The sequence below is a fragment of the Drosophila elegans genome, unplaced genomic scaffold (assembly GCF_018152505.1).
Source record: "Drosophila elegans isolate 14027-0461.03 unplaced genomic scaffold, ASM1815250v1 contig_397, whole genome shotgun sequence".
NCBI classification, from domain to species: domain Eukaryota; kingdom Metazoa; phylum Arthropoda; class Insecta; order Diptera; family Drosophilidae; genus Drosophila; species Drosophila elegans.
The window spans coordinates 1,859,751-1,864,980 of record NW_024545782.1 but is presented as its reverse complement, the minus strand read 5'-3'; the positions used below and the strand labels follow the sequence as shown (position 1 = coordinate 1,864,980).

At 32.7% G+C, this 5,230-nt stretch overlaps 1 protein-coding gene across 1 annotated transcript; it reads left to right on the top strand.

Moving 5' to 3' along the window:
- Nucleotides 1–360: 360 nt before the first annotated feature.
- On the top strand, nt 361–4,893 carry LOC121467395 (protein TonB-like). The gene is made up of 2 exons (XM_041708820.1): nt 361–668; nt 4,680–4,893. Exons 1-2 carry the CDS (start codon nt 361–363, stop codon nt 4,891–4,893), a joined length of 522 nt encoding a protein of 173 aa, XP_041564754.1.
- The last annotated feature ends 337 nt before the right edge of the window (nt 4,894–5,230 follow it).

Here is a 5,230-nt window from a genome sequence, read left to right as displayed (position 1 = left end):
AAATACTTGAAATGCAGAGGCATAATGGACCATGAAATGAAATGAAATTATTTTAGTAAAGTTTTAGCTGAAGAAATAACTTACCTCTGCCTTCCTCCATGATAACAGCTTCTCCCGAAACCTCAGGCGGGGTCCCAACGGAGGCACAGCTTCCCTTAAATTTTTCTTCCGTTATGAAATTTGAAATTGCTTATAATTATATAATTTAATTAATATATACACTTTTGACTAGCTTGAAATTTATAAATTATATATAAATTTATAGGTAACGTTTTTTTTTCGATTTTTATAAACAAAATTTCGTTTAACCAAAAAACCAAAAAACCATCTGGGGTGTCATTGCGAAGTTGTAAGGAAGAAATGGATTTAAGACCAGTTACCTTCGAGGCCAACACTGGCGCTGAATGCCAACCCGAGAAGAGGGATCCTAAGTGCGCTAGGGTGTCACCCAGGAAGACGAAGGTGGCAGCCAAGAAGAGGACCACGAAACGCAAGGCTGTATTGAAGCCCAAGCCCAAGTCCAAGTCCAATTCCAATACCAAGTCCAATACCAAGTCCAATACCAAGCCCAAGTCCAAGCCCAAGCTGAAGCTCATGCCCAAGAACGCCATGAGCAAGCCAAAATGCTCCAGGCCCGGGAAGGAGGTGAAGGTCCTGTGGCAAAGCCCGTGGGTCCACCAAAGGTGTTCAAGCCCGAAAAGTCCGTGTCGCAAGAAATCGCAAATGTAAACCAGAAGGCCATCATTGTAGGATCCTTAAGCTGACGAATGTCAGCACTGCTAGAATCAGAGAATTGTGAGAACCTCCTGGGAACCAGTCGATGCCTCATGCCAGGAAGGGCCCAATTCCGATTCCGAATCAAGCAAATAAAGTAATATGTCTGTCAAAAAGTTCTGTTCTGTTTTATTTTATTTATTTTTTAAACGTAAACCGATTTTTTTTAGATTATTTAAATTGGATAGTTTGGCAAAATGACAGGAAGGTCCAAGCAAATTTTTTCTCAATAAATAAAGGCATAGTCTGATAAACACTTTTTTTTTATTTTGTTTTACATTCTTTCATTTTATGATCTTGGCGAAAATAGTCATTCTATTTTTGAATATTTTGAAAAAATTAACAGTTTTACATAGTGTTAATTTAAAAGTCTAATTATTTTATTTATTAAAAACGTATTTGCTTACTCATGTATGGTGCACTGGCAAAAAAACGAAATGTTGAATCTAAATATGTGAATATTAATTTAGATAAAGTATATAAATATTATTATATTAAATTAAATTAAATATTAAATCATAGAATTAAATACAAATAATATTAAATTGCATGACTTAACATGTTTATAATTAAGTTAGTGTGAAAAATTGTAGATTTAAAGGGGTTGATATTCAAGTTTTATATGGCTTATATTAAATAAAAAATTTCTTTTTTTTATCAGTGTACATGTCTTCGTATGTATACATGTATATGTATGTGTAAAATACTATGTGTGCACATAATTAGTGCACGTGCACGAGCAATCAAGAATAATTTGCAGATCTTTTAAAAAAATGTGTATATACGCACAGAACACATAGGAATGCATGTTAAAATAGTAAGAAAACCAACTTAAAAGTGATCGTAACATAAAACTTAAAAAAAAGGTGTAAACTTTTCTATACAAGCTACGTACCGCTCTTTTTTTGACGTTTTGTATGTACGATCACTTTTAAGCTGGATTTCTTTCTATTCCCTAAGCGTTTTTTTTAAGCAACCGATTTCAACGAATTATTTATATTTTTAGGATTGCAGGTGCATTAGGTTAGGTTCTTTAAGCCGGTCGCGCACACACGTTCTTTTAAGTATATAAATAAATAGTACATAAAATAAAACTCCGACGCGCATTTTTATTAAATACACTTTTTATTACTATTGGCTTGTATTACTTACCTTTAAGGTATTCACGAATTTCTTCACATTCGTTTTTCTTCAGAAATTCCTCCAGCTTTTCGTCTTCCGCACTCATTTTCACACTTAACTTCAAACTTAAAAACGAGAAGCTTCTTCCTAGAGCTGGCCTAAGCACTCAGAATAATATCGATTGTCGATAGACGCTTTTTTCAGCAGTTGGCCATACCGCTCAGATTTGGTCATGTTATAACTCTAATCTATATATCCTCCCAGGCGTAGTTTTCCAAGAAGAATATTATTTAAGCAACAACTTTTAGTTTTTGTTTATGTTGGGGCTACAAACAAAATAAAACCAAAATTAAATACCGACTATTGATGTTTTCCATCTCTACTCATCACACACGCTTTACAAAAAGCACACATACATTTATGTGTGTTTGTTTGGCAACAGTTATTTCGGCTTATTTCGGGAACGCGTTGCTTTCAAGAATCCGTTATGTCGTAAAAAATGCATATCCTATATAGTACGCACAAACTTGTAAGTACAAACAAATACGAATGACGCTATAAATTAGTTTTAAGAATTTTGCTCTATCCTGTTAAAAATAATGAGAGAAAAGAATGGCCGATCTTAGAAAGATTTTAGCTGGATTAAATAAATGTTTATACCCTTGCAGAGGATATTATAATTTCAATCAGAAGTTTGCAACGCAGTGAAGGAGACGTTTCCGAACCTACAAAGTATATATATTCTTGATCAGCATCACTAGTAGAGTCGGTCTAGCCATGTCCCTCTGTCCGTCCGTTTATATGCAAACTAGTCTCTCAGTTTTAAAGCTATCTGCATGAAACTTTCCCAAAAGTTGTCTTTCTATTGCAGGTAGTATATAAGTCGGAACGAGCCGGATCGGACGACTATAGCATATAGCTCCCATAGGAACAATCGAAAAAATAAATGAAAAAAAATTATAACTTTTCTGTTTTTTAATTTTTTGTTTAGTTCTTCGACATATAGCAATGTTTAATTATTTCAGAATTATGATTGAAATTTTATCAAAATCGGACGTCTATATCATATAGCTCCCATAGAAATAAAAAAAAATATATAAAATAACTATCTAATAATTGAGCTGCAAATCATCATAGTTTCAATGTTTTTCAGCATATACTCAAGTAAATCATAATTTAAATGTTTTCAAAAGTATTTAATTCATGCAATAGCTGCAAGGGTATATGAACTTCGGCTTGCCGATGTTTGCTTTCTTTCTTGTTTTTCTTAAATGTGTTCACTACATTTGAGAACATACCTTCCTTAATTTAAGAATTTCCTATACTTGATTTTCTGAAAGCATGAACTGCGATAGATTAATATAAGAAAATTTTCTACTTATTATGAGGAATATTCTCTTGAAATTTGTTCTTCTTAATATAAATCGAAATTAAAAAAAAAAATTTCTACTTGTTTTAAGAATTTTATACTTGAATCAAGTATTATTAAGGATTAATTGTAGTTTAAGAATTAATTATTCTTAATTTAAGCAGAATAGGTAAAAAATACTTAAAACAAGAATATCAAAAATCAAGTACTATCGTACTTAATTTTAGAACGGCGTTTTTTCTGAGGGTATAAACTCTGATAATATATTACTTAGTTATATGTCGTATTTATACATGAATGATTTTAGCTGTTAATAAACTTTTATAATGTTTTAAGAAAATATGAGATTGGCCGCAGCTAGCGATATGCAGATGTAGGGTAGCGCTTGAGAAAAGAGGTCGCTCAGGCTATTGAGCAGGTGGAAAGAGCGACCAATGGAAAGGGGTAATTCAGCCGCAATAGGGTATTTTTCTCTTTCAGCAACAATAGTTACATGTGTGTATCTTTTCCGGTTCATTGTCGTTGCACGCGGTTATTATAGTATCATTGTTGATAGGCAAACGTGTATACAAGCAAGACCACCACAGCCTTAAGTAAAGAACAATAAATTCATATTTTAAACATTACGAACTCTTTAAAAAAGAATATTTTAATCTCAAATCAAGAAAGATACTATCCCAATTTAATTAAATAAAACTCTTAGCATGAGCACTATTGGTTCTTATAACAAGAATAAATTTTGCTTTATTTAAGAGCATCCATTTCCACACCTAAAAAGTTATGAAAAAAAAAGCACTGCTATTCCTTGAACTAAGGAAATATATGGTGAGTTATTTATTAAATTAAACTCGCAATAACCTTGGTTTTTTGACATTTTAAATTTTTGTATTTATTTTACATTTTAATTGTTTGCTTAAATTTATTTATTATTGCTTTCTTATAACTAACTGGAAAAAGGGATTACAATTTATATTGTATTACTGATATGTTTTGGATCTTCAACATATTTTAGCCTTTTATACGGCTTTGAATTGGTTACAGTATATACATGAAAGGTAAAAAATATACGAATAAATATTCAAAACGCATACTGCATAAATACTTGAAATGCAGAGGCATAATGGACCATGAAATGAAATGAAATTATTTTATTAAAGTTTTAGCTGAAGATAACAGCTTCTCCCGAAACCTCAGGCGGGGTCCCAACGGAGGCACAGCTTCCTTTAAATTTTTCTTCCGTTATGAAATTTGAAATTGCTTATAATTATATAATTTAATTAATATATACACTTTTGACTAGCTTGAAATTTATAAATTATATATAAATTTATAAGTAACGTTTTTTTTCGATTTTTATAAACAAAATTTCGTTTTACCAAAAAACCAAAAAACCATCTGGGGTGTCATTGCGAAGTTGTAAGGAAGAAATGGATTTAAGACCAGTTACCTTCGAGGCCAACACTGGCGCTGAATGCCAACCCGAGAAGAGGGATCCTAAGTGCGCTAGGGTGTCACCCAGGAAGACGAAGGTGGCAGCCAAGAAGAGGACCACGAAACGCAAGGCTGTATTGAAGCCCAAGCCCAGTCCAAGCCCGAAAAGTCCGTGTCGCAAGAAATCGCAAATGTAAACCAGAAGGCCATCATTGTAGGATCCTTAAACTGACGAATGTCAGCACTGCTAGAATCAGAGAATTGTGAGAACCTCCTGGGAACCAGTCGATGCCTCATGCCAGGAAGGGCCCAATTCCGATTCCGAATCAAGCAAATAAAGTAATATGTCTGTCAAAAAGTTCTGTTCTGTTTTATTTTATTTATTTTTTATTTAGAAGTAAAGTCGCATGAACTTACCTTTTTTTTGAACCTAAAACGTAAACCGATTTTTTTTAGATTATTTAAATTGAATAGATTGGCAAAATGACAGGAAGGTCCAAGCAAATTTTTTCTCAATAAATAAAGGCATAGTCT